Raw genomic sequence first — 26,400 nt, forward strand, 5'->3', positions numbered from 1 at the left:
CATTGGTTATGCACTTAATAGCAGTGCCTATCGTTTCATAGTGCACAAATCGGAGATACCCGATATACATGTTGGGACAACGATAGAATCAAGGAATGCTATATTCTTTGAAAATATCTATCCCAATAAGGATAAAGGTGTGTCTAACTCAAACAATAGAGTTGAGAGTGAAGCTACGAGTTCTAAACCTCTAGACGTAGCCAGTAGTTCTACACAAGTAGATGATGCCACGAGTTCTAATCCTGTACCACCTAATAGGAAAAGACCAAGGTCTAAACCTGTGGATGTAGAACCAAGACGTGGGGAACGGGTTAGAAAAGCTAAGGTCTATGGACCGGATTATGTTGTCTTAATGTTAGACGGCGAACCGGTGACGATCAAAGAGGCTTTATCTGGCTCTGATGCAGCTCTATGGAAAGAAGCCATAGATATTGAAATTGATTCCATTATGCAGAATCATACTTGGGTGTTAGTGGATCTACCACCTGGAAGTAAAGCTTTAGGATGCAAATGGATCCTAAAGAAGAAGTACAAATCTGATGGTACTATAGATAAGTACAAAGCCCGACTTGTCGTTCAAGGTTTCAGGCAGAAAGAAGGGTATGATTTCTTTGATACCTATTCACCTGTGACTAGGTTGACGTCTATTAGGATGCTTCTCGCTATTGCTGCTTTGCACAATCTCGAGATTCACCAAATGGATGTGAAAACTGCATTCTTGTACGGCGAGTTGGAAGATGAAATATATATGAAGCAACCTGAAGGGTTTGTAGTACCTGGGCAGGAGCACAAAGTATGCAAACTCCAACGGTCTTTATATGGATTGAAACAAGCACCGCTTCAATGGCATTTGAAATTTGACGGCGTGATGTTGTCAAATGGATTTAGAATCAATGAGTGTGACAAGTGCGTCTACATTAAGAATTCTAATAACGGCTATGTTATTGTTTGTCTTTATGTAGATGACATGCTCATCATGGGGAGTAATTCCCGAGTGATTCAAGAAACGAAAAATATGCTAAGTAAAAACTTTAGCATGAAAGATATGGGCTTAGCTGATGTAATTCTTGGAATTAAAATTCTAAGAAAGTCTGATGGTATTGCTATAACACAATCTCACTATGTTGAGAAAGTGTTAAAGAAGTTCAATGCTTTTGACAAGCCAATAGCTAAGACTCCATGGGAACCGAGTGTACATTTGAATGTACATAAGGGAGAACCTGTTGATGCGATAGAATATGCTAAGATTATTGGGAGCTTGATGTATCTAACGAATTGCACTCGTCCCGATATAGCATGCTCGGTCAACAAGTTAAGCAGCTTTACAGCCAATCCTAGTAATGAACATTGGAAAGCTCTTGAAAGAGTCTTGAGATATTTGAAATATACTCAAAACTATGCAATTCATTATACTAGGGAACCCCCTGTACTTGAAGGGTACTGTGATGCAAATTGGATATCTGATGCCAAAGACTCGTTCTCAACGAGCGGTTATGTATTTATTGTGGGGGGTGGTGCTGTGTCTTGGAAATCCAAGAAGCAAACTTGTATTGCTAGATCGACCATGGAATCCGAATTCATAGCTTTGGATAAAGCTGGTGAAGAAGCCGAGTGGCTTAGAAATTTCCTCGAGGATATTCCGTGTTGGTCGAAACCTGTGTCGTCCGTAATAATTCATTGTGATAGTCAAGCTGCTATCGGACGAGCACAAAATAATTTGTATAACGGTAAGTCGAGACATATTCGTCGACGCCATAATACCGTGAGACATTTGATCACGAGTGGTGTTATTACAATTGATTATATAAGATCAATTGATAATATAGCCGATCCGTTGACTAAAAGTATCCATCGAGATCAAATGTATAGACTGTTAGGGGAATGGGTTTGAAATCCACATCTTAAAGATGATCATAGTGGATACCCAACCATGATGACTGGAGGATCCCAAGAACTTGGTTCAATGGGACAACTAAGCTATGAGAATCTGTGTGTTGAACACTCGAGTTGCCTATTCCTTATAGAACAGTGAGTGTTCGAAAACCTGCATGTGGTGAGGTTAAGTCTTGGACTTTTAATAACTCTAGAACTCCTCAATGAGGACAAGTATAGCAGGATGCTTGAGTTAAGAGTTACCTATATAAGTGTGAAGTGTGGCCGCTTCGATTGAAACACTTATGAATCCAAAGGGGTGTTCCAAGGCCTGTAATGGACACAAACGTAAGAACGAATGAGGATTGAAGCAATATTGTGTCAATATTACTGACTTAGTATACACCGAGGAGGACTAGTTCAAGGAACCATATCCACTAGGCCGCCGGTATACTCGATAAGATTGACTATGGTAGGTTCAAAGCCACAAGCTACCTTTCCAAATGCAATGTTGTTTCTTAAGAGGACTGAGCTAAGTGTCTGCATACATCTGCATACGGCTTTCTCACTCATGTGGGGGATTGTTGGAAATATGGTTTTGGACCATATCTGAATTTAATTATTTAATTAAATATTCAATATTTAATTGAAATAATTATTGGATGTTAATCTACGTCTCGAGTAGATGAACGTGGTATACTTGAAGTCTCAAAACCGATTTCCGGTGAGTGAGATATTGTATATCAAAGTTTGGGTGTTGAGAAGGGAAATAACACTTGTAATGTGTTGTTGTCCCACATTGGAAAACAAGGGAAGAATGCTCTTGTATAAGAATAGCAATGCTCATGGAGCTAATAACTTGTGGGCTTGCTATGGGCTTGGATGAAGGCCTTGGCCTCGCGCACACACACACGCGCGCCGCCGCCGACGATCGATCGATCGATCGGACGGACGACGACGCCGCCGGACGGGCGGGTCGGGTACGGGCCGCGGCCAAGGACTTGGATCTTGGCAATTGGTGCTTTGGGTGGTGTTTGGGTCCAAACTATATAATTTTTTGGACAAAATACTTTTGGGCTTTTGATTAATTTTATTCTTGGCCCAACAGTTTATTTTTTGTTTCCAGCCCAACCAATTTGTAGCAGCCCAAGCCTGTTAACGTTAAAGAAGCAGATGTTGCATAGCAGTTTCGAAACTGCACACTTTGAATTCAGAAACTGTCGAACAGTTTTGAATTCTTTTGAATTCCTGCAGCCAACTTCAAATGCAGTAACATCCAGACTGTTACATGGTGGATTAATTTCCCATTATGCAGTTTTAATTTCCCTCATGGTGAATGGCTTATAAATAGAAGACTAGGAGCATGGCATTCCACCCTACGAAAATTCTGCATTCCTCACTCCCTCTCACTACATACTGCTCAGTTCTCGATCCAATTCAGTTCGCCGGAGCTCGCTGGATTGTGGTGCTACATCCGACGAGACGTTCGTCGTTTTACCTTTGGGGAAGATACGCCTACACCGTGAGTACTACCGGGGCGATAATCTTCTTGCGGGAAGAGTTCCACCTCGATTCGACGTTTCATCACGTTTGTTTTTTGTTTCTCTGTAATTTCCCTCAAGCTTCCTTGTTGCTTCTAATCTGTTTATTTTCTTAGTTCAGTTTTGTAGTTTCGATTGTTTCGTTTTTTGAGTTGTAAAGTTCCTCGATCGTGTACCCGGTTCTAACATATATATATATATATATATATATATATATATATATTACTACATATGAATTTCTCACATTTATGTTAAATTAAAATTTTATTGAAACCCAAAAAACCCCAAAAAGACCAGGGTCGAGCCTCGTTAAAACCTCTCTAAGAAAATCCAAAGGAAAACTTAGAGAGGGAAAAAGAGTACCCGTCTAGATACAATGCCAAACAGAGCAAAACGATGGCGGAAGAGCGGAGTTGAGGAGACTTCAGGAGTTCTGGCCGGACCATCACCCCCAAACCTCCCCGGCTCAGCACAACCATCAATAACAAAGCAAAAAATAAAAATTAAAAGGAAAGCAAAACTAAAGAAACACAAAAGCCCACAACGGCAATAAGAAAAGAGCTCGCTAAGCAGAAAGACAAGGAATCCGCTCCTGATAAAACAGGAAACTGGAAGAGCCAACAAACACCAACGGATTCCGACCATGCCTAGGTCAGAGTCCAGCGCATCAGAGCTCTAAAAAACCCCAACACGACACTCCAAAAACCACGATCGAACGAGCGAGGGGCGAACAAGCCCCAACTCGATCCACCGAAAACAGCAGCAGCAAAAAGACCCTAACTTAACGAACAATTCGAACAAAAGACCTGTGAATATCATCATAAACTAATTGAGAAATCTTAGGTATCAAGTGGTGACAAAAACCCTCCTGGGACATAGATGAAGCAGGAAATCAACAACACAATTTCCCTCATGGAAGATATGAGAGCACCGGATGCTGCAATGAGCGACACATTTGAGAGCAGCAAGCCAACGACTATAGAACCGCCACGGCACCAAAACCGAACTGCTGTTGAAGACATTAACGACGTAAGTAGAATCCGATTCCACCTAGAGATTACACCATTGATAACTAGCTGCCCTCTCAAGAATAATCAGGAGCGCAAAAAGCTCCGCTTCGAAAGGGAACCCCGACCCAACACAGAAATGGAAGCAAGCAACCACCGCATTAAACGCGTTTCTTATCATGCCACCAACATGCATGGCAGCGAGCTCTCCTCGTAAAGACCCATCAATGTTGGCCTTGAGCCATAAGAGCATCCACAGCCCTTGTGTCTAGGTGTTGGTCCCCATCTAAGACACAACCCTCCACAGCTCTTGTGTCTTAGCTTGTGTCTTAAATCTTCATTTCCATAAAATCTCCGATTCTACACTTTTATTTTAAAATTCCAAATTTTAAAACATAACGAAACTTCAAGTCAATTTTAAAAGAGTGTTGAAATTTCGGGTAATAAACCACATTATAACTAGGAATGAAAATAAAAACCAACATCTGAATATGAGCCAAATTTACGGCCCAAGAATGTAAAATGAGCCCACTTCTTCCTTCACTCTGATTAGGGCAAAACCCCAAACAGATTCTCTCCCTTCATCTCTCTCTCCCTCTCAAACACACAGACACGCACCGGAGACGCAATTTTTTTTTCAATTAAACCGTGCGTGTGTAATGCACGGATCTCACTTTCTTCGCCAACGACCCGTATCTTAGCAGAGACCCGACGTCGGCACAAGTGGTGTCTCCAGCGCGGGTGTGGGGCCGACGACCCGGGTCGATCCGAGACAAAGATGCCGCACTGCAGATGCTCTAAGGGCGGGGGAATTTCTCTCATTTATATATATGAAGCGTTTGAAGTACTAATACTCCCAAACCTTTATTGTAGTTGGAATATATATAACTGTCGAAATAAATCATTAGTTTTTCTTCAAATAAAATCGAACCCCATATATAACAATGCACGCTGACATTATCCAGTTCCCGTGATGGAATGGATATAAAATAGGGAAACGAAATCCCAATCAAACAAGTCGCTTTGGCCGAGTGGTTAAGGCGTGTGCCTGCTAAGTACATGGGGTTTCCCCGCGAGAGTTCGAATCTCTCAGGCGACGTTTATTTCTATTCAGAAAACTTTTGATAAATTAAAATCAAAATATTAAATTCCACCTAATAGGCCTCTCTTTTCCACCTCACCATTTCCTCTGTCGTCTATGTTCACTCTCGCCATCTCTTTTCCATCATCACCCTTTTTTATACTCCATATAACGGTGATCTATTCGTGTATTAAAATTTTATCAAATTATATTAAAATTTTTATTTTTTTATTTTTTCCTTTAAATATAGCCTAATTTTATTATATTTTTAAAAATGTTTTAAATCTCTTCTCTCCCGTAATACTTTATTTTCCTTTTATTTCAATTTTATAGTTTAATTCTTGTAATTTTCATCTGTTATTAAGTGAAATATGAATTATAATACATGATAATATTTATTTTTCGTATGAATATTATAATGTGAAATAACAAATATGTTAAATGAATTTTTTTGTATTTCTAAATATAATATAAAATTATTATAATAATAGATAAATAAAAATTAAAATAAAATAGAAAGAAAACATATGTTAAGTTGGATTGGTGTTGGTTAATGGAAGTACAAATTATATTAGATTGTAAATTGTGTACGTGGGTGGATGAGAGAAATAAATATTTTATTAAAAATATTAAAGAAAGTTCTTTCGTGACAGATAGAGTATTTAATATTGAAATTTTAAAGAAAAACCTCTCAATGAAAATAAACAAACAATTATTTGAAGACTGATCTGCTTATGCTATCTTGCAATTTATTCTTGACATAAGTTATTTTGAAAAATATTATTTTTGCGTTTGCAATAGAAATAAAAAGATTTAACACCAACTTTAAATAAAAATAATATAAAAATAAGTCACATATATCTATTTGTTTCAATAAATTTCATCAAAAGAGAACTAACATCATGCAAAACAAACGAAAAAATTGGAGTAATTTTTTATATTTACATATATTAGTAATATTAAAATATGAAGAAATATATGCGGCTGTTTTTGATATGGACGCGAACAGTTCCCCGGGACTGGATGGTTTTTTTGGAGCTTTCTTTCAGAACTGCTGGAGCACGATCAAGGAGGATGTTGCTCGCGCGGTGAAAGGGTTCTTCATTAATTCTTATCTGCCTTCTGGTTGCAATGCTAATACGTTGATTCTGATTCCGAAGAAGGAAACGGTGGACACTGTTGTTGATCTTCGTCCGATTATCCTGTCCAACTTCTTTTTCAAGATTGTCTCCAAGATCCTGGCCTCGCGGCTCAATAGGGTGGCTGCTGATACGGTGTCTGCTCATCAGTTTGGTTTTATTGGAGGAAAATCTATTCATGACTGTATTATCCTGGGCCGGAAGGTTTCAGCTGCATGAACCGTACGGGTCGCAAGTCGAATATGGCCTGTAAGAACGATATTAGAAAAGCCTTCGACACTATTAGTTGGGACTTTATTCTGAAAGTTCTCGAAATTAATGGGTTCCATGACAATTTTGTGCGCTGGATCTCCATTATCTTTCAATCTGCTCGTATCTCCATCTTGTACAATGGTCAGCTCAGTGGCTACTTCCCTTGCTCGTGAGGTGTTCGTCAGGGTGACCTCCCCTATTCTGTTCGGCATCGCGGAGGACGTGTTGAGTCATGTTTTGCTCAATTGTGTTCGCTCTCGCCATCTGATCCCCATGGACTTCAGTAGATCGAAGCAGTTTCATTCTCATTTATTTTATGCTGACGATATTCTCATTTTTTTGTAAAGCTTCCCGCAGAAACGCGCGCAAGATTAAAGAGGTGATGGACTTCTATGGTGGGATGTCTGGACAAATTTGTAACGCTCAAAAGTCTCACATGTTTTTTTCTAAAGGTGTGACTTCTGCTATGCAAAGAGGTATTATAAGTGAGCTTGGTTTTGGAGTGGGCAGCCTTCCTGTCAACTATTTGGGGTTCCTCTTTTTGCTGGTCGTATGAAGGCTACCTACTTGCGTGCCATTTATGATAGAATGATTCAAAAATTCTCGCGCTGGAAAGGTCTGCAGCTGTCAATGGCAGGAAGAATTTGCTTGGTTCGCTCGGTCATTCAGAGCTCGGTCACTCACTCTATGATGGTTTATAAGTGGCCTAAATCCTTGATCTATGCTTTAGACCGTCACTGCCGTAACTTCATTTGGACAGAAAATATCGACCAAAAGTCGTTCTGCCCGGTGAGCTGGTCACGGGTTTGTGCGCCTAGGACGGAAGATGGGTTGGGAGTCAGATCGTTCTCTAACATGAACAGAAGCTTCCTTATGAAAACAGCCTGACGTCTCATAGAAGGGAAAGATTTTGCTTTTGCTATTCTTCGTACTAGATACTTGGATAATTTCTGCTACGCCAAATGGAATCTGGCGTCTTCTCTTTTCTGGACGAGCGTCCGCAGCCTGGTCGATCAGATGGTGGAGAATTCGTTTTCTTTTATAAGCACCGGAGCAAGTACGCTATTCTGGCGGGATGATTGGCTCAGTTACAAGCTGGTAACTAAACTTGGAATTCCAGATTATATGCATATTTTCTTGAATCAAGCAGTTGAGAATTATTATTATGATGGAATTTGGCATTTCACTGAGGATTTTGTTATCCAGTTCTCGGATGTGGTGGTTGATATGCTCCTCATCCCCATCGGTGATGAGGAAGATGTTAGGGTCTGGAAACCTTCGGACACCGGGAAGGTTACTTCAGTTGTTGCTTATGCGAATATAGGTCCTTCTTTTCCTAAAGTTGGTTGGGGGTCGTGGCTCTGGGCCAATTTCATTCCAGATCGCTGATCGCTGATATGTTGGCGGATTATTCACACCAAAATGCCAACGCTGGATTGTCTTCGTCGAAGGGGGATTCAAGGCCCCAATCGCTGCATTATGTGTAGCAAAGATGAGGAGACTTTGAATCATCTTTTTTGGGATTGCACTGCGATTCGTCCTGTTTGGAATGAAATGTTGGACTGGTTTGACAAACGTGACTTAGGTATGAGCTCGGATATTCATTCGTTCCTTGTGGCCTCTTGGAATGTGGATTTTAGCCCTCTGGTGTCGTCCTTTTGGAAAGTTGCTATTATTAATATAATTTGGAAAGTTTGGGATTGTCGTAACCAAGCAACTTTTGACGAGAAAACTTTTCATCCTAAGATGATCTTGAGCTTCCTCAAAGTCGCTTTTAAGGAGATGGACTCTCAATTCTTGAGACTTGGTCATTCGAACAATACTTGGAGTGAATATCTTATTCTTAGGCGTATTGGGGTGGCGACGCGTGCTAGGCCACCTCCGACGATGATGGAGGTTCATTGGTGGCCTCCGGTTGGAAACTGGATCAAACTAAACACGGATGGCTCGGCCACGGGTGCACCGGGTCTCATAGCTGCTGGTGGAGTGTTCAGAGACAATTGGGGATGGGTTCGTGGTTGTTTCCATTTTAAAGGAGGAAAGGGTTTTGCTTTTGAGGCGGAGCTCTTAGCGGCTATTCATGCGATCCGAATCGCTCATCAAAGGGGTTGGAAGCAACTATGGCTTGAAGCAGATTCCACTTACGTGGTCCGCCTCCTTCATAATCGTTCGACGAATGTCCCTTGGCGTTTCCTGGCCGAGTGGAGGAAAGTCTTAAAGCTTCTCTCCCAAATCAGCTTTCAAGTTTCTCATATTTTCCAGGAAGGAAACAAACCGGCGGATTTGATGGCAAATCTAGATCGGACTGAAGGTTGGTGGCCTTATGCCTTGGAGGAGATTAAAATGGTGGCTGCTCTTGATATGTCAACGCATAGTGATGTGCGCGTGAAATTTTGATGTTTGATGTTATTGTTTAGGTTAAGGCTGATAGCGTGGCTTTTTCAGCCATCACCGAGGCTAGTGCGGAGCCGTTTGTCATGACGGGAGATGGGTTCAAGAGTTGGCGGTGCGGCTGCTTTGAAGGGGGAAGAGCAGATGACAGGAGCTCGTGTTTTCTTTGGCGCCGTGCTGAGCTAAGTCATCAGAATATTGGCTGTCACGAGCCATTGAGGTCGGAGGTTAATAGTCGAACGGGGCAGGCTACTGGAAGCTGTAAGGTGTCGCTGACACTCAGTGGAATTTTGACTCGGATGAGTCCCGAGCTGACTTTCGCGGAGGATCTCTGGACTTCGAGAGGGTGGGTCATGCGCAGGGTCAGTTATGCGCATGGATTGGCGATGGTCGGCTGCGGGGCTGGGTGCGGGAGCAGCCTGGTGCTTTCTTTCCAGAACTGCGTTGAGCGGGGCGGGGTCTCGGTGGTCAGGCCTTCCTCAGGTCGGATCTCTGATAAGTTCTGGCAGGACTTCTCGACCGATGGAATTAAGGGTGATTTGCGGCGACGGCATATAACCGGCCATGGAATTAACCTTTTTGCCAGTTGGGAGTCCTTGCCGCCTGGTGTGAGCTGTTGGGGGATAACGGCAGCCGGCAACAACCTGTTCTTTGTTTCTCGTGGCTTGGTTGGAAGAGGTTTTTTGGAGGAGGATGGGCCTTCAGCGACGGCGTTTCACCGGCTGCTTGGTCCCTCTGCCTTGGTTGATCGTTGGCTGGAGGAGGGAATCGGCGACGGCGTATTACCGGCTGATTTCCCTTCTATGACAGCTTTCAGTGTGGCCACCTTTGTCGACCGTTGGCTGGAGGAGGGAATCGGCGACGGCGTATTACCGGCTGATTTCCCTTCTATGACAGCTCTCAGTGTGGCTTCCGTTATCGAACGATGGCTGGAGGAGGGAATCGGCGACGGCGTATTACCGGCCGGTTTCCCTTCATTGATAGCTTTCGGTTTTATTTTGTTGGTTGTTGGGTTTTTCTTGCGTTTGCTTTTCTTCTTGTTTTCTCTTTGTGTTGAGAAGCCGGGATTATCTAGGAACGATGGTTCGGCCGGAGTTTCTGAGATTCTCCCAACTCAGCTTCTGACACTTTTTTCTCTTAGACGAGTACTCTTTTTCCTCATGCTGAGGTTTTAATGAGGCTCGGCCCTTAGTCTGCTTTTCTGTGCTTTCAAGGGTTTAGGTTCTCCTGTTTTTCTTTTTTCGTTTTTTTCCTTTTTATATAATCATATTTTAATAAGGTGTACCCCCGGCCCATTCTACAACATTGGATCCATCGGTGGTGGTAGTGAGAAGAGAAGAATGGCAAGAATCAAGAGAGTTAAGAGAGGATGAGGTGGAATTTTATATTTATTTTTTTATTTTTATAAGTTTTATATAATTTAAATGACATTAATTTGAATTGGAGAAAATTTAATTTCGTGTGGAATTTTAGAGAAATTAAAAATCTGTATATTTAGAGGTAGGAAAAAATGTGTAAAATTAAAAGAAAAAAAAAAGACTCAAAATTTATGTGTTCCAAAATTTGAACAGATCGTACTATTTAATTCTTAAATAACAACAGCATGTATCTTTGCAATTACTATGTTAAAAAAAATCACGCCCTTCTTTATCTCGTAAGATAAGGTGTTCTAACCATCCTACCACTACTGCATCTCCTTTTACCAGGCTTGCTCGGAATTAGCCTCTTTTAGTTAGATTATAATCGATATAATCATAGAATTTTTTTTTTTTTTAGTTGATAAACTTTGATCAGCCCAACGTTGATTCTTCAATATATCTCTGGTTAAAAATAACACTGATCTCATTGATAACGAGTAGGGTCAAATAATCCGATGGAAGTAGTTGTTGAATCATACAACATAATTCAATAACAAAAGCTGTAGAAAAGAGCCGAAATATGAAAAGATTATTTTATTTTTAAACATCAATCGCAGTTTAATATGGTAGTGTGTAGGGATTAGCATAACTGAATGATTTCGATTGGTTTTGGTCCGACTAGAATTAATTTCGATGAAGTTTCAGAAATTGTGGGCATTATAAAATTCAAACTTGATAAATTATCTTTCAGAATACTCACTGAGGCACAAACTCATTTTCAAGTTTCAACCGAACAACAATTTAGTATATTCTCTCTTTATGCGTGTTTATTTGTTTATTTGTTTTTTTTTGTTACTTTCTAGAAATTCATGCTTTATATAGTTTTATGCTTCCTGATTATCAATTAAAAATACCATTGCGAGCATATAAATGTGCCTTTTAGGTGGAAAAGGTAATCTCTTTCACATTCTCCATCTAACTAACAAAGAGAATTTTATAAATTAAAAAGAAAAGGACAATCAAAATCAAAGCAAAAACCAAAAGGATTAATTAAAACGTGGGGAGAGGCTTTTCAAATTTTAAATTCCAAAGGTGGATCCCAAAATCTAAACTTTAACAATAGGCACACTACTAAAAAAAACGCTCATACGTAACGGTAAATTTCCGTTATGTATGTACCAAAACTACCGTTGTATATAGTGGTGTTATGTATGAGGACGTTCATACATAACAGTAATATACCGTTATGTATACTATGAATACATAACGGTTTATCGGATATCCATAACACACGCAAAACCGTTGTGTATAATACTCATACATAACGAATATTTCCGTTATAAAAAGTTTGTTTTCTGATATGTATTAGTTATATAAATAACGGTGATTTATGCTTTACATAACGTTTATCCACCGTTGTTTAATGGTAGAAAACATAACGCTTTTTTATCGTTATGAAATTTATTTTTCCGTTATAAAATATATTTCGTAGAGACTGTGCTGGAATTATACAACGCTTTTTTGTACTTCACATAACGGTTATTTCCGTTATCTTTGGTATCAATTGTAACAGTGTTTTACCGTTATAAATTTATGTTATTCGTTGTGTAATTAAATTATAGATAACAGTGTTTATACATATTAGAAACGGCAATGAGAACCGTTATGTATTCTCAATTATAAAATTAACCATATTTTTAGGGGTTTTTTTATTTTTTTGCCTGTTTTTTGTAATTTCCTAATTATAATTCATACAAATATACAATATTCTCAAATAATACAATCCAAAACATATTATATAACATAACTTAAACTTCCATACATTGTAGCTTCAAAGTACCTAAAGTAGTCATGTAATTTACATCCAAACAATATTAACAGAAAAATGGTGTTCAACACTTGCTTCACCAAATTCTTACATTTTTTCCAGATTCAAAAGACATACAAAACACCAACCAAAATGCCACATCTAGCTTCCTATCTTCCTGCTAACTGTTATTGCCACCTGACCATGAAACAAAATCAGTAAAACATAATACTATGTGCCATGTAAAGAAACTAAAAATGATGCTAAATGAAGATTAACTTCACAAATGTTTGAATCTAAACTTAATCTCAAAAGCCCAGTTTCAGTAATTTGTTACTTAAGTTATATATGTGAATTTTAAAGCCTGATCATAATTCACAAGTATAAGAGGATGATATAAGAGGATTAATATGGCACATGTATATCACCAACACTTAGGGATGATGTAAGAGGATTAATAGCCGGATCATAATTCACAAGTCAAACATACCTCATAATTCACAAGTCAAACATACCTGATCAGTCCAATACATGTGTAAGAACACACTTAGCCCATTCCTCGCGAACTTCATCGATTTCAACTTGAGAATATTGTACATTCGTAAACTGTAAATAAAAATTAGTGGTCAAGTATAATTTATGAAAAATGTTACACTAAAATATGATAGTATATATTTATAAGCATTTACCAATGATGGCAGAGAAATATTGGCGTCCTTTTCAAACCCTTGCACTATTTCTTTCATATAGCGCATCACAAAAAATCCACATTCCGTACCACCAGGTTGCCTAGGAGCCTACATTTAGAATCATAAAAATATGAGGTTACCAACTATGAATTAATATTACCTATAAACAATAGCACACACCTTTACAGTTTCCCATTTTGCCGAGTTCTTGAATTTCTTTCCTTTGTTTGCATTGTAGATACTCATAGCACTTCAAAAGAATGAATACAAGCAAATTAATATACGAATAGACACCCAATCAAGAAGTTAAATTACTTTCAACAAACAACCAATAGAAGCAAATTAATATACGGACAAAAAAGAAGTTAAATGACAGTCAATACAAGCTAATTAGTATACGGACATACGCACAGGTGATAAAACTTACTTGTCAACAGCAGCTTTCCAAGGGACATTACGAATTCTATTATAAAGAGAGTCGAACATATACACGTGGCCTTTGTGTGGTACAATTACTGTGAGTATCCAAGCTTAAATGTCTTGTTTCTTTTCGGCACGGAGATTAAGAAATGTGTATAAAGTAGATAAAGTGGGTTAGTGGAAATTATTTAAATATTAAGTATAGAGAGAGAGTGTATTGCCAAAAAAGGAAACAGGATATTTCAAGTGGGACAACCCAAAAAGGAAAGCAGGACATTTCAGCTGGGACAAAGGGAGTATTTCATACAAGTAAAAAAATTAGTATAGCAATGATCATAAAACTTAATAACTATTGAGGTTGTAATGTTAAGTATTCACTTACTCCACATTGCAAGGCGCCAAAACAATTTGATTTGCAATTGTAAGAAGCAATCGTTCTGATAATGCGCGTGCCCTATCTTCGATTGATAACTTGCTAGAGTGTGAGATAGTGAACGGGTTCACAAATAGAAATCTGCCAGCTTGATCTTTATTCATGTTTCTGTACAAATGGCTGAAAGTAAAAATTGATCAAATTTATAAACTTAGGGCATTATTACCATACATCCCAATAAATGGATATTTATTGGTAGTATAAACCAATCCACCAAAAAGTAATGCATACTGTCATAACAAAGCAAAATGTAAACATAATAATAACTTTCAACAAATGTAATAATATTATACAAGAATATTTGAATAGATACAAATAGTGAAAGGAAAACCCAAAATGCTCTACGAGCGTCCCAGAATCCAATTCCATCCACATGTGTAATTATTGAAGTCCAATCCCTTTTCTATATACATAAGTATATCAGATCATTTCATGTAATTATCAAAGAACAAATAATTGACAAAAATCTTCCAAACTAATTAACCCTGTGGTATATATTTGTCAACAGAATACTCAAAAAGGGACTGTTACCTCGTTGGCAAATCTCATGAAGAAAGAATGAGGAATTGATAGAAAAATAGAGAAGCAGCCACCATCAGAAGTCCGTTAGCGATGGATAAATGCAAATCAGCAAGTCAACTACTCCTTCTCTCCTTTTGCTTTTCACTCAGTTTCTACAAGGTAATCAAACAAATTTTAATAAAATGGCAGTAAGTTGCTACAATGAAACTTGTCCCCAACAAAAAAGCAACTTATCTCCTTAATAAAAGCAATGAAACTTAGGAGCAAATAGCAACTACTCTATCTCCATAACAGCTAGTTAATCCTTAAGAGCAAACAAATATAGCAAGTGTCACCATATATGAAACTTAAGAGCAAATAAATATAGCAGCTAGTTCAATGAAACATAAGTATCTCATTAACTGTGACAGTTTAAAACTCTATTAAGCATGACATAATCATCAAATGATAACACTAACAAATGCTAAACTGGCCTCTTTTCTCAAACGCATGTAATTAATGCTCAACACTTTAATTACCTTAAAATCATCTGTAATTCGAGTTATGACAAACTGACTCCAGTCCACTCGTAGAATTCCAGTATCCGGCGGTGGTGTATACAACTTTGCTGCATCATTTTTGTTTGGCACAATAAAGTCATTATACAGACGAGTTTTCCATGATCGCCACTTATTATTTGCTGATTCCAAACAAGAAGCCTTCCATCCATCAGGAACATTGTAAGATAACTACAATATCAGAGAAGAAGCACAAGTCACTAATCAATAATACTAATAATCTGAACATATATATAACAACAGACTTACCTTCACCGTTTCCCAGATCTCCTGTTTCACATCTGCAGGAACTTCTCTCCAATGCAGCTGCACGCTTTCCTTTATATGCAGCAGTTGAGCACCCAGAAAAAAGAACATAACAATAAGAATAGATATACATTCTATAACTCATTACAGCTCCAATGAAGCACAAACAGATCAATGAAGAAGCAGAATAAGGCAACAGGTGCATTCAATAGAAGACACAAACTCACACGTGTTTGGAGTGAATTTCCTAGATATAGCATTAATAAAAACTAAGTGTAAGCCCAGAAGTATCAGACAAGTCCTAAGGAGTTGCAGATTCACCCTACAACATTCTATTCCTCCTAGCTACAACCATTGCTACAAATCATCTTCAAATAAGACTTTGCTTTGTTTCTATAAACAAGTCACATGTGTTCTCAAACAAGTCACTGTACAAAGGATGAATTGAATGATGGATGCATGAGTGCTAGCTAAATGAATAAAATCATCTCGCAAAATCAGAAAAAGCAATCGACGGCAGGAGCGGCGTTGCCAAACAAAAACTTATTTTCGGAGGGCTTCAAGTTCAAATCCAGACAAAATTGTATAAAAAAATACAGAGAAAGCGAAAAAGAAAAAATAGACAAATTTATAAGTGCAAATTCTCACAACAAATTCTCAAAACACACAAATAGCATTACCTTTCGTTGGGAACTTGGCGTTGGAAAATGCTGCTGCTACGGAGTCGTCCGGGAAAGGCTAGGTGAAGGCGGCGGACTGTCAATCGAAGGAGACAGGGCAGGGCGAGCAGACGGCGGCGGGGCGAGCCGACGGCGGCGGGGCGAGCCGACGGCGGCCAGGAAAGGCTGGAGCGGCGGTCGGAGAAAGCTGGGGCAGCGACAAGGGTTCGAGATTTGGTGGAAGGCGGCGGACTGTCAATCGAAGGAGACAGGGCAGGGCGACCCGACGGCGGCGGGGCGAGCCGACGGTGGCCAGGAAAGGCTGGAGCGGCGGTCGGAGAAAGCTGGAGCGGCGGTCGGAGAAAGCTGGGGCGGCGACAAGGGTTCGAGAATTTGGTGGAAGCTAGATGCGAAAGGGAGTAGCAATTTCACACTTATAATTTTTTTTTGCAAATAGATTTGGTGATTTGGGGATTTTGGTGAAATTAATGTGAAGAAAAAGATGATTTGGTGAATAGGGGATTTTGGAACGAAAGCTTTGGAATTGGAGTGAAAGAGTGGCGGGAGTTATATTTCTATTTTTTAAAAGGAATAATTTAGTTTTTTTTTTTTTTTTTTTTTTTTTTTAAGTTCATAGATAACAGTAAGGAATAACGGTTGCAATTACCGTTATAAATTACGCTCATACATAACGATATTCTTAACGCTGAACAACCGTTGTTGAATACATGCTCATACATAACGATTGGGTTAACGGTTTCACTAGCACCGATATATAATATCATAATAGATAACACTATTACGTAACACTTAATTTGATACTGTTATAAATACATTTAGATAACAGTACATACATAACAGAGTTTCCTAAAACCGTTATGTATATTAAAAAGTGCGCTCATACATAACGGTTTTTAATCAAAACCGTTATGTATGAACCGTTATCCCTATTTTGATTTTTAGTAGTGGCAATTCAGATAAAATATCCATTCATTATAATAGGACTACCACATTTGATTCTAATGAGTGTGAAATCCTTCAAACTCATGAAGTGCCTCCAAATTACTCAGATTAATCACGTAGCCGGTCACCGTTGACACACACACACACACACATATATATATATATAAAAGCCCCACATGTTTCCCATTGACTTTGAAAAGTCTAAAACTCGTCTTCAATGGGTTCAATTAGCCGTTCTTGTATAAGAAAAAGAAAAAATGTCCACCCAAATAAAAATATGGAAAAACTAGTCTTTTCTAACGTAAATGTACAATTATACCCTAACGTAAATGTACAATTATACCCTTAATACTGTTACACACTTTTTTGCAAAAGTGTGTAATAACATAAAGTGTGTAACAGTGTATTTTACACTGTTACACACTTTTTCACAAAAGTGTGTAATAATGTAAAAGTGTGTGGTTACGAAAAAGTGTGTAACAATGTAAAATATACTATTACACACTTTTTTCGTTTCAAAAAGTGTGTAATAGTATATTTTATATTGTTACACACTAAAAGGGTATTTTAGTCAGAAATGCTATTATTTCCATATTTTTATTTGTATGGCTAGAATTTCCTATGAGTAAAAGGTTTTGGCTAGACTAGGGTGTTTTGGCTAGACTAGGGTGCTGCCTCACCATATTGATCCAATGGCGAAGAATTCTTATCTAATGTGGAATGTGGATAAGGATTTATGACGTAATGAATTATAATATGACAAAGTTAATTGTCACATGAATTTCGTCTATATTTCCGAAATCAAAATATATCTACTTACAAAAAGTCTTGTTAGAATCTAATACTTCAAACTAATTACTTAGCTTTTTCCCAACTTTTGTATTTTACTCAGTCAACGCCTCCATGTATATAAAAGGAGATCGCTTTTTTATTTGAAATCATCCGTTAACAATCAACTCAAGAAACTCACCAATTAACAATGTTTTGCTGCGTGCGAACAAGAGGCCGCAAAGAAGGGAAAAAGGGTCAGCAGCCAGCGGCGGCGAACGGCAAAGGCCAGCCGCCGCCGCCGCCGCCACCAGCGGGGTACGATGAGAAGGTGGGGAAGTCTCAAGGCAACGGGATGAAGGATGGAAACATGGTAGTTCTGGCGGGGGCAGGCGCTGCTGTTGCTGCCACCGCCGCTACGGCTGTCGTGGTGGCTGGCGTCGGGGATTCCGGTGATGACGGTACGTCGCAGGGGTGCTGCTGTGGTGGTGGAGGCGATGGAGGGGGTTGCGGCGGTGGCGGTTGCGGCGGCTGTGGTGGTTGTGGAGGTTGATCAAGTATGTCTCTTGCCAAACACCCGTTGCGATGGAGATTGTAAATTTGTTTCTTTTGTGTAATTAGTAATTGATTTACTAAAATAGATAAAGATCTGAAGCTTCCTTTATTTTATAGTACTACTTCATTTATGGATCCAATGCGATCAGATTTTTATTGTAAAAAGTGGAGAAGGAAGATACCAAGTCAAGGCTAGTTTTCGTCGGTCAACAGCTTGTATTCTTTTTTTTTTTTTTTTTGTAATTATTAGTTTATCACTATTCGTGTATTTAATGAGTTGGTATTTGTGATATTAACTTGTGTGGTTGATATGTTAGTTTTGCCAACTTAAATGTTGCTAATTTATTAGTATTAAAATTCACGTAGTCCTATTTGGACAGAATTTGTACGAACAAAAAAATATTAAATATTTAAAAAAATAATTTAATTAAAAATTTTGGTTCTTTTTTAAAAAAAAATAGTTAGTTTTATTATCTTCTCCACATTGTAGTTTTTTATAAGTTTTTAAACAATTTAATATTTTTAATTGTTTTTTTTTTGTAATTTTTGTACTTTAAAAATAATAAAAATTTAAAAAGTTATTTAAAAATTACAATAAAGAAAACAATAAAATTAACTATGTTGGCGACCGGTGTATTGCATCTTCTATTCTTGGTTTTTCATTACAACCGGCTAAACTGTAAAAATAAAGAAAGAACTTTGAAAATCCATCATATACAATTATTTATAGAGTCCCTTGTCCTTCAAGAAAATTAAGAAATGAAAAATATCTTTTCCTCCATGCCTTCTCTCTCTAAATTGTCTCTTTAAACTGAGGAATAGTGTTATCACACTAACTATAGGTAAATAATATCGGTCATCGGTTCAAAATTTCCAGATCAAAACTCGCACAACATACCCTCAAAATAGCCTTAAAATACCATGTGCAGAAAACAAATCTTACAAAACCTTAAAGATGTCCCATAATATTTTACCTATATTATGAGTGTGATTACACTGTTCCTCAGTTTAATTCTACTATATTAATTATATATATGTGATATTTGAATTACTTTTATGGTGTCAGAGCCATGGGAGAATAGTTATATGTAAAGATGTAATTTATCACATAAATTATTTGAAATGATGAATTTAATTAGGAGAAAAGATACTGTTTGTTAGAAATGGATATTGGGCCCATTCCTCCCTTAAAATTCCTCCCTTAAAAGGCCTTATAAGGGAGAGGGTTGGACACTTCAATTACCATGTTAGAAATGGATATTGGGCTCATTCCTCCCTTAAAAGGCCTTATAAGGGAGAGGGTTGCCTCACCATATAAAGTGGCTCATGCCACTATCTCTAATGGATATTGGGCTCATTCCTCCCTTAAAAGGCCTTATAAGGGAGAGGGTTGTCTCACCATATAAAGTGGCTCATGCCACTATCTCTAATCCAATATGGGACACTTCAATACACCCCCCGCATGGCTCATGCCACTATCTCTAATCCAATGTGGGACACTTCAATACACCCATGGAGAGGGTTGGGCACTTCAATTACCATGTTAGAAATTGATATTGGGTTCATTCCTCCCTTAAAAGGCCTTATAAGGGAGAGGGTTGCCTCACCATATAAAGTGGCTCATGCCACTATCTCTAATGGATATTGGGCTCATTCCTCCCTTAAAAGGCCTTATAAGGGAGAGGGTTGCCTCACCATATAAAGTGGCTCATGCCACTATCTCTAATCCAATGTGGGACACTTCAATACACCCCTCGCATGGCTCATGCCACTATCTCTAATCCAATGTGGGACACTTCAATACACCCCCGTGGCTCATGCCACTATCTCTAATCCAATGTGGGACACTTCAATACACCCCCCGCATGGCTCATGCCACTATCTCTAATCCAATGTGGGACACTTCAATACACCCCCCGCACGCGCAGCGTGGACTATCCCAAACGCCATCTGTTGACAACGATATTGGGGGGCCCATCATTGGACTATCCCAAACGCCATCTGTTGACAACGATATTGGGGGGCCCATCATTGGATTGGGTTGGCTCTGATACCATGTTAGAAATGGATATTGGGCCCATTCCTCCCTTAAAAGGCCTTATAAGGGAGAGGGTTGCCTCACCATATAAAGTGGCTCATGCCACTATCTCCAATCCAATGTGGGACACTTCAATACTGTTAAAAACAATATGCAACAAGAATATGATTTGCCTCAAAATCTCGAATTACTAAATAAATGGACAATTTCTAAAGTGGAACCTAGTTTAATATATAAATTAGGAACTTTTGGAAAAATTAGATTAAAACGGATAGTTAAAACTACAGAAGATACAATTCCACATAATGGAGAAAATATGATGGTTAAATTGCTTGAGGATAACTGAAACATTCTCATAATTAAATTGCTTTAAGCCATTAACACTAGAAGGATTACCAGAAAGCCTCATAACAGCTTATAGAAGTTTAAATTGGAAACAATCTCTTATGGAAATTATACAAACTAGCTCTGGGTCCAATTTATTTTGATATGTATACAAATATACAGCTTTCATTATCTAATGTTAATATTTTAGGTGCTTTAACATTAAATCTTATAAAACTCATGGTTATAATTATAAACCAAGAACATAAGTAATATCTATTTGTTATACAGTTTATTATAAGCCGTTAAGAAGAAAAATAATTTCGAAAAATTGAACAATTGAACAAGCAATAATGTAATGATCTGGGAGTGGCTCATTGCTTGGCAAATTTTGCCGCGGTCTCGTCTGGTGTAATGATCTGGGAGTCAAGCTTTTCGACTTGGCTCTCGGATATTGCTATTCGCGATCTTTAATTTAATAGAGATCTTTTCCGTTCAAAAAAAAAAAGCAATAATGTCACAACCAAAAATTCATAATAATTTAATTAATGTAATAGAAATAAATTTTCCAATGTAATAGAAATAAAAATTCAAGAAATTTCTATTAATAATTGAGGCTATAGCCTATAGGATTAAATAATAAGACTTGGGCTTGTCTTATGAAATTAGATTAATAATTTTAATTAATCCACTCATCTTAAGGTATTCATCTTAAGGTATTGTAACTCGCTTACTAATTAAATAGAGCTTGTTCTAAATAAATTTATAATTAAAAATAATTAAATCTAACTAATTGATCGATTAATATAGACTGAGTTTAAATATAAAAAGAGACAAATGAAAACAACCCAATTAACATATAAGTAAATCTGGACCTGAAAACAATTAAGTAAGGGGTAATTTTAAATACAGTCCCTAATTTTATCATTATAGCCTTTTATTTTAAAAAATAATAAAAATATTTATTAATGTACTATTTTGTCCCTATAACCCTAATTTAACATTTGTAATAAATTATTCTCTCCGTCCACAAAGATTGTGTGTTTATTACTATTTTTGTCCGTCCACAAAGATTGTGTGTTTTCCTTTTTTAGAAACCCCATTTATACTTTAAATCTCATTCACACTCAATATTTACAAAATACGTACCCTTTACTTTTACAATTTTGTGGGCTCAATACTACCCTTTAATATTAAAATCGCATCTTCCAACTTTTTTATTAAAATATGTGTCCTCCACTCCACCACTCACTCTTTGTGAACGGAGGGGGTATAAGTTTATAAAAACATTAGTTCAAAAGAACAATATGTATAATTTTTTCACACATAAATTAATCACATAATCTCCATCCTGATCTAATATTGAAAATAGGCAATTTAGATAAACTACCACATTTGAATCTAATTACTAATGAGTGTGAACTAATCTCACCGTTTGATTGGCGGTGAAGTATCGCCTGCGTGCGAATTGCATAATTGAATATATTGATATACTTGTTGTAATTTCAAACTCATAAAGTGCCTCCAAACTACACTGGTTAATCACATAGCCGGTCACCGTTTACACAAACAAAAGCCCCATATGTTTCCCATTGACTTCGGAAAGTCTACTCATCTTCACATAAAATAATCTTTACCATATTGATCCAATGGAGGAAGAATTCCTATCTAGTGTGTAGTGTTGATAAGGATTAATGACGTAATTAATGAATTATATGATTACTAAGTTCTCCCATGAATTTCGTCTATATTTTCCGAAATCAAAATATATATATCTACAAAGAGTCATGTTAGAATCAAATACAAACTACTTAGCTTTTTACCAACTTCCGAATTTGACTCATTCAATGCCTCCGTGTATATAAAAGGTGATCCCTTTTGATTTCAAATCAACTCAAAAAACAATCACCAATTTATAACTATGTTTTGCTGCGTACGAACAAGAGACCGCAAAGAAGCGAAAAAGGGTCAACAGCCAGCGGCGGCGAAGAAGGGCAAAGGCCAGCCGCCGCAGCCGCCTACGGGGTACGATAAGAAGGTGAGGAAGTCTCAAGGCAAAGGGATGAAGGATGGAAACATGGTGGTTATGGTGGGGGTAGGCGCTGCTGCTGCTGCCTGCGGTGGTGGAGGCGATGGAGGGGGGTGCGGCGGCGGCGGTTGCGGCGGCGCCGGTGGAGGTTGATCAAGTATATCTCTTGCCAAACATCCGTTGTTGCAATGGAGATTGTAAATTTGTTTTTTCATTTGTTGCAGATTGTTATGTAATTAATAATTTATAAATTAAAACAATAAATTTATGCAGCCACATTGTGGCCACCACACATTAATATAATAAGAAAATATTGATTTATTTAATTTATTTTTTTAAAATAAAAATAGGATTTAGTTATTTTATTATATTCTTTACATTGTACTATTTTTTTAATTTTTTTTTTGCATTTATATTTTTAATTTATTGTTTGATAAAAATAAAAAAAATCATCAAAAAATTACAAAAAAATAACTACAATATAGAGAATATAATAAAATAACCAAATCTTATTTTTATTTTAAAAAATAAGTTAAATAAATTAAATTATTTTCTATTTAGGTAAATTGTGGGTGACCAGTGTAGCTGTTTAGCATCACTCTTACTAAAATAGATAAAAATCTGAAGCTTTCTTTATTTTATAGGAGTACTTCATTAATGGATCCAATGTGATCGGATAATTTTTTTTTTTTTTTTTTTTTGTAGAAAGTGGAGAAGGAAGATACCAGTTGCCATTGTTGCTCTCCATCTTCTCTCTCAAAATCTCTACACCTTTTCTCGAAATAAATCCGGCCGACTGCACATAATACGTGGCGCCGTTGTACCAATGCCACCAAGATCTCTATCCGCCAATGACAGCCAATTGGATCGCCGCCTTCGCCGTGCTTCCATTTCTCGGCCGAACAACAAAGTTGTCCAGCCCCCACCTCCTTATTTATCCCTCTTTCTAATTCTTGTTCTCTCTCTACTTGATTCACCAAAATCCCTTTCGAAATATTCAGATTACTACCCTACACCAGATGCGTTGCTCCCAAACCTAGCCTCGCAGTTCATCTCTGATCCTTCCCTTCTAAATTTTGCTGATTTCAGATTTTTTGTGGATTGATTTCTGGAGAAATTATATCTCTTCCTATTTCAGTTAAGATTTTTTTGTTTTTTTTTTCAGATTTTTTTGTTGATTGACTCCTGGATAAATTATCATTCTTCCTCTTTGAGTTCAAAAATTTTTGTTGGTTGATTTCTGGAGAAATTATGTCTCTTGGCCAAGAAGATTTGGAAGAAAGATGAAATTGTTCCTTCATCAAAGGAAAACACACGTTTATTTAAATATCACCTAAAATTTTGGAAGAAAAAAAAACTGTAAAAATTGCCAGGAAAAAGTTGCAAAAAAAATTACATATAAAATTTACACAGTTGAAATCATGCTTATTTAGATAACGCCTGAAATTTTGAAGAAAAAATTGTCAAAATTTTTGCTGGTAAAATATTTTTTTTTTGCTGGTAAAATATTAACGTTAGAAAACTGCGTTTTCATATAATATATAGATTGCATGTTTGTTTCTCTTAATTCACGGCAGGCTATGAATTACTATCATTTATAGAAAATAAACATATAAAAATCGCACCATTGGATTGGTTAAATTGGAGGCTCCAGATTAATTCTCTTTTCTCTAAATATTTGTCATTCTCTGTTGAACATTTCTCTCTCTATATATATATTGATAAATTAACAGTATTAACTAAATAAATTTCAAGGTTGTGCCACAGAGTACTCGAACGTTTGGCCTTAGGTATTAATCCCTTACCGTTTGGCCAACACACGTACACAATCGTTATAATATTTTTTTTGTCCCCTCGGGCATTAGGGAAGTAGGGATTATTTTAGGGCGATGGTCAGATCGGAGCTCCATTACTTTGCATGTATTATGTTTTTTTTTGTGTTTCTATGTTAGATGGGCACTCTTTTTTCTTCTGTAAGGATTTCCCCACTGAATTTTTCTTATAGAGGTTTTAACGAGGCTGGCCGGTTCTTGTGTTTTTAAGGGTTTTCTAGGTTTTTTTTCGGTTTATATATATAAACGCAATTTCATCATAGTGTGAATATTCCAAGTTACATAAAACGGTTACCCCACTCAGAATCTAAGGAAAAATTAGGGATTCCTGATTCGAGATTCGAGATAAAAGGTTTGCGTAAGAAGCTCGGTCAAATCGGTGAGATGGCAATCTAAGAATTTACGAGGAAACATCTTGCTCAAGATATATATGATGTAGAAATGAGGTACGATAATCTACTTATTTTGGCTTTATAGATTTACATAGACAAAAATCTCAGTTTTATTTTTCGAAATTTGTTTTGTAAGTTGTCCATATTTGAGCATACAAAAATGAAACTTGGAATTTAAATACGACTTTGTCAGAGGGGAGTTTGACGTTGCAGTTAGCTTTGGTGGCGTTGTAGGCTTTGTAGCATTAGTGTGTTTCATGATTAGATGTTACGGCCGCGGCGGCGCGACTAATGGAGTGGCTGAAAAAGACGGCGGTTTGGCAGTTTTGGAAGGGGGAGTAGAGATCGCTCAAGCAGTTGTGGGATTTGAGGGTGACTGCTGTTGCGGCGGTTGCGGTGGAGGTGCGCCTTGTGGAATTTGAATTTATCACGTGCCGGCCTTATGCTTTTATTCAACAACTACATACTCATATTTATGAATTTCCATTTTCTTTATCTTTCAAATCGTCATATGTTCTCATTACTTCACAATGATCGTGAATTGTCTGTAAATAACCTTAGTAACTTGATTTCTCATGTTTTATATATATGTTTTCAGTTATAACCTTCAATAATGTCCCCTTTTTTTTATTACTCCCTCCGTCCCACTCTAAATGTCCCATTTGCCATTTTGGGCTGTCCCACTCCAAATGACCCATTCCCTTTTTGGCAAAACACTCTCTCTCTATACCTAATATTTAAATAATTTTCACCAACCCACTTTATCTACTTTATACCCACTTTATCTACTTTTTACACATTTCTTAATCTCCGTGCCCAAAAGAAAGGAGACATTTGAAGCGGGACGGAGGGAGTATTATTGAAGCTCTAATCAGATCAATCAGCTGCCTCGAATTCGATGTCGAATTATAAAGTTATGTTGGATTGTCCATCGAGTTATTTAGTTTGGTTAATTCGAACAATAATTTCTTGGGAGATAAATATTTTATATCAAAAATTAAAAATTAGAATTTCAAATAGATGGTTACACCGAAATTTTTAAAAATTATTTTAAAATGTATAAATTTAATTAGGAGTAAAGATACTGTTAAAAACAATATGAAACAAGAGTATGGTTTGCCTCAAAATCTTTAATTACTAAATACATTAATGGACAATTCCTAAACTAGAAACTAGTATAATATATAAATTATAAACTTTTCAAAAAAATGGTTTAAAGCAGATACTAATTAAAACTATTGAAGAAACAATTCCAAAATTAATCAATAAAGCCTCTTTATGAGCATTTTTTAAAATTTTTTTAGTGCATTAATTTTAACAGCAAATGCATTCATTTTTAAATAATTTAAGGCTTAGGAAATTATATTGGTTCATTTTATAACTCTTTAATTTAATAAAAAAATTAAATATAATACTTTAATTAATTTTTAATGCTATTTTTATTAAATAATTTTCAATTGTTTAATATACTATAATCATCATAACACTTTATATAAAGTTGAACATTTACATATTCAAATTCGAA

The 26,400-nt window shown here is 37.0% G+C and overlaps 3 protein-coding genes, 1 long non-coding RNA gene and 1 other non-coding gene across 5 annotated transcripts; 3 read left to right on the forward strand and 2 right to left on the reverse strand.

Moving 5' to 3' along the window:
- Positions 1 to 5,437: 5,437 nt before the first annotated feature.
- Positions 5,438 to 5,519, forward strand: TRNAS-GCU (transfer RNA serine (anticodon GCU)). The gene has a single exon. It is a non-coding gene; the product is annotated as a tRNA-Ser (tRNA).
- Positions 5,520 to 12,416: 6,897 nt separating this feature from the next.
- LOC131012190 (uncharacterized) lies at positions 12,417 to 13,926 on the reverse strand. Its single transcript, XM_057940100.1, has 5 exons — positions 13,565 to 13,926; positions 13,318 to 13,387; positions 13,138 to 13,245; positions 12,964 to 13,054; positions 12,417 to 12,646 (listed from the first exon to the last, which is right to left on the reverse strand). The coding sequence occupies exons 1-4, from the start codon at positions 13,621 to 13,623 to the stop codon at positions 12,968 to 12,970; spliced, it is 324 nt and encodes a 107-aa protein (XP_057796083.1). The 5' UTR covers positions 13,624 to 13,926; the 3' UTR covers positions 12,417 to 12,646; positions 12,964 to 12,967.
- A 300-nt stretch (positions 13,927 to 14,226) lies between these two features.
- LOC131012189 (uncharacterized) lies at positions 14,227 to 16,538 on the reverse strand. The gene is made up of 3 exons (XM_057940099.1): positions 15,319 to 16,538; positions 15,031 to 15,240; positions 14,227 to 14,664 (listed from the first exon to the last, which is right to left on the reverse strand). The coding sequence occupies exons 1-3, from the start codon at positions 15,424 to 15,426 to the stop codon at positions 14,626 to 14,628; spliced, it is 357 nt and encodes a 118-aa protein (XP_057796082.1). The 5' UTR covers positions 15,427 to 16,538; the 3' UTR covers positions 14,227 to 14,625.
- Positions 16,539 to 17,916: 1,378 nt separating this feature from the next.
- Positions 17,917 to 18,258, forward strand: LOC131008378 (uncharacterized). The gene has a single exon (XM_057935261.1). It carries the CDS (start codon positions 17,917 to 17,919, stop codon positions 18,256 to 18,258), a length of 342 nt encoding a protein of 113 aa, XP_057791244.1.
- A 6,512-nt stretch (positions 18,259 to 24,770) lies between these two features.
- On the forward strand, positions 24,771 to 25,470 carry LOC131012191 (uncharacterized). The gene is made up of 2 exons (XR_009097227.1): positions 24,771 to 24,929; positions 25,069 to 25,470. It is a non-coding gene; the product is annotated as an uncharacterized LOC131012191 (long non-coding RNA).
- Positions 25,471 to 26,400: the final 930 nt, after the last annotated feature.

This window comes from Salvia miltiorrhiza, chromosome 2 (genome assembly GCF_028751815.1).
Source record: "Salvia miltiorrhiza cultivar Shanhuang (shh) chromosome 2, IMPLAD_Smil_shh, whole genome shotgun sequence".
Classification (NCBI taxonomy): Eukaryota; Viridiplantae; Streptophyta; class Magnoliopsida; order Lamiales; family Lamiaceae; genus Salvia; species Salvia miltiorrhiza.

Bases quoted from the DNA above. Each gene is read 5' to 3' on its own strand.
- LOC131012189 (XM_057940099.1), bottom strand. From the start codon at position 15,426: ATGTTCTTTTTTCTGGGTGCTCAACTGCTGCATATAAAGGAAAGCGTG. The intron at 15,241-15,318 runs GTAAGTCTGTTG...CTGATATTGTAG, and splicing joins AGATCTGGGAAACGGTGAAG to TTATCTTACAATGTTCCTGA. The intron at 14,665-15,030 runs GTAATTAAAGTG...ATTACCTTGTAG, and splicing joins GAATTACAGATGATTTTAAG to AAACTGAGTGAAAAGCAAAA.
- LOC131008378 (XM_057935261.1), top strand. From the start codon at position 17,917: ATGTTTTGCTGCGTGCGAACAAGAGGCCGCAAAGAAGGGAAAAAGGGT.
- LOC131012190 (XM_057940100.1), bottom strand. From the start codon at position 13,623: ATGTTCGACTCTCTTTATAATAGAATTCGTAATGTCCCTTGGAAAGCT. The intron at 13,388-13,564 runs GTAAGTTTTATC...ATTCTTTTGAAG, and splicing joins TGGAAAGCTGCTGTTGACAA to TGCTATGAGTATCTACAATG. The intron at 13,246-13,317 runs GTGTGTGCTATT...TTCTAAATGTAG, and splicing joins CAAAATGGGAAACTGTAAAG to GCTCCTAGGCAACCTGGTGG.